Here is a 1,645-nt window from a genome sequence, read left to right as displayed (position 1 = left end):
GATAGGATCCCGAATAGCAAAGAGTAGGGAAATTATGCAATTAAAAATTTAACAGTCATACCTACTCTTATTTAGAAACACCGTGATCTTATTAGTTTCAGTGTATGAAGACATTGTTTGATCTAGACCACACATAGGCTGTATGTCCACCCTTAAGCTAACTTATTTCTTCTATGTACTGAGTTTAGGTTTTTCAGAAAAGGATGGCAGAGTCGGGCTTTCTCACCGAAGGAGAAATGGCCATGATCTTCGTTAACTGGAAAGAGCTCATCATGTCGAACACAAAGCTGCTGAAGTGAGTCGTGAGCATCCCCTGTCATCAAAGCTGACCTCCCCCAGGCTCCCGAATTGAGACTGTGTCACTCTAGCCCTGTGTAGGGGCTACTTAACAAAGGAACTTCCAACTGTTTTCTCCTCCCTGAGCCTTTTTATTTTATCATCATTTTATGAAATGCTCTGTAACTGTAAAATACATAATTATTGAAGACAGTAAATACATATAACAAAGAAGATACTTTGATTAAATGAAAAAAACATTAAATCATTAAACAATATGTTAATGTATGATTCCAAAATATAAGATATCATTGACTCTGGCAGTAGGGTAGTTAGAGGCAGAAGAGGAGGTGCAGTTCATGACCCAAACATAACTGCATCGTTTAGCAGCCTTTGAGTTTCTGTGTGAAGTTCCTTTCCTTGGAGAGATCTTCCATCCTTCATGCCTGTGAGGATGACTCCCGGGGAAGATCAGCAGGCCTGGCTCTTGCTGCATCTCTGCCCACCTCGTGGCCCAGCAGCTCTGCTCGGAGACAGTGCCCCTCCACCTCCACACCTGGCCTGTGTAGTGCTGTGCCCTTTGTTCCTTCACACGCTAGAAATCTCCTTCCTCTTGGTGCAACTAAGAACAAGTTAGAATTTTTCAAAAGAAACTTTGCAAGAAACTAAGGTGAAACCAAAACAATTCTAAAGACCTAGAAACACCCAGGTGCATAAACTTCATTTTCTTTTTCTTCTTTGCTAACATTTCCCCCAGGTTGGCTTGGCCGGCAGACCCTTTGGCCCAAGCTGCCTCCTCTTCCTCCTGACTTGTCCCTGCCAGTGCCAGAGATTCTTACATAACTCACTGGTTATCATTACCATGGGTCTCCCGTATCCTTCAGTTACCAAGGATATTTACTTAGAAATAGAAAGTGAGAGTGTGTTGTTTGCAGGGCCTTACGGGTACGGAAGAAGACCGGGGGTGAGAAGATGCCTGTGCAGATGATTGGGGATATCCTAGCAGCCGAGCTGTCCCACATGCAGGCGTACATCCGTTTCTGTAGCTGTCAGCTTAATGGAGCAGCTCTGTTACAGCAGAAGACAGATGAAGACACAGACTTCAAAGAATTTTTAAAGGTAACTCCATTCTGGGCTTTGCAGGTATCTTTGCCAGGATAGTAGGCAGTCCAGCCCCCTTCTGTGCCTGGAGGCAACAGCCCACAACAGCCCAGTAGAGAATCTCAGCAGTGGAGAAGGGTATCCCCATCAGTTTCCAAAGGAAACACAAGTATGTCAAAGAACTTTCTGATTGCTCTGTGTTGCCTTTCTTGTTGACCTAATCTTTCTTGGCACTGGACCAGGATTTTGCCCATCTAATAACGGAGTG

The 1,645-nt window shown here is 44.2% G+C and overlaps 1 protein-coding gene across 1 annotated transcript in view; it reads left to right on the top strand.

The window, feature by feature from the left end:
* LOC103604607 (intersectin-2) overlaps window positions 1–1,645 on the top strand; it is a 60,048-nt gene that overhangs the window by 46,765 nt on the left and 11,638 nt on the right. Inside the window, exons 12-13 of the mRNA XM_008589176.1 lie at window positions 189–295; window positions 1,212–1,395. Coding sequence (XP_008587398.1) covers window positions 189–295; window positions 1,212–1,395 — 291 coding nt within the window. The remainder of the gene's footprint in view (window positions 1–188; window positions 296–1,211; window positions 1,396–1,645) is intronic.

The sequence above is a fragment of the Galeopterus variegatus genome, unplaced genomic scaffold, assembly GCF_000696425.1.
Source record: "Galeopterus variegatus unplaced genomic scaffold, G_variegatus-3.0.2 Scaffold5280, whole genome shotgun sequence".
NCBI lineage: Eukaryota > Metazoa > Chordata > Mammalia > Dermoptera > Cynocephalidae > Galeopterus > Galeopterus variegatus.
This window is presented reverse-complemented; position numbering and strand designations above follow the sequence as displayed.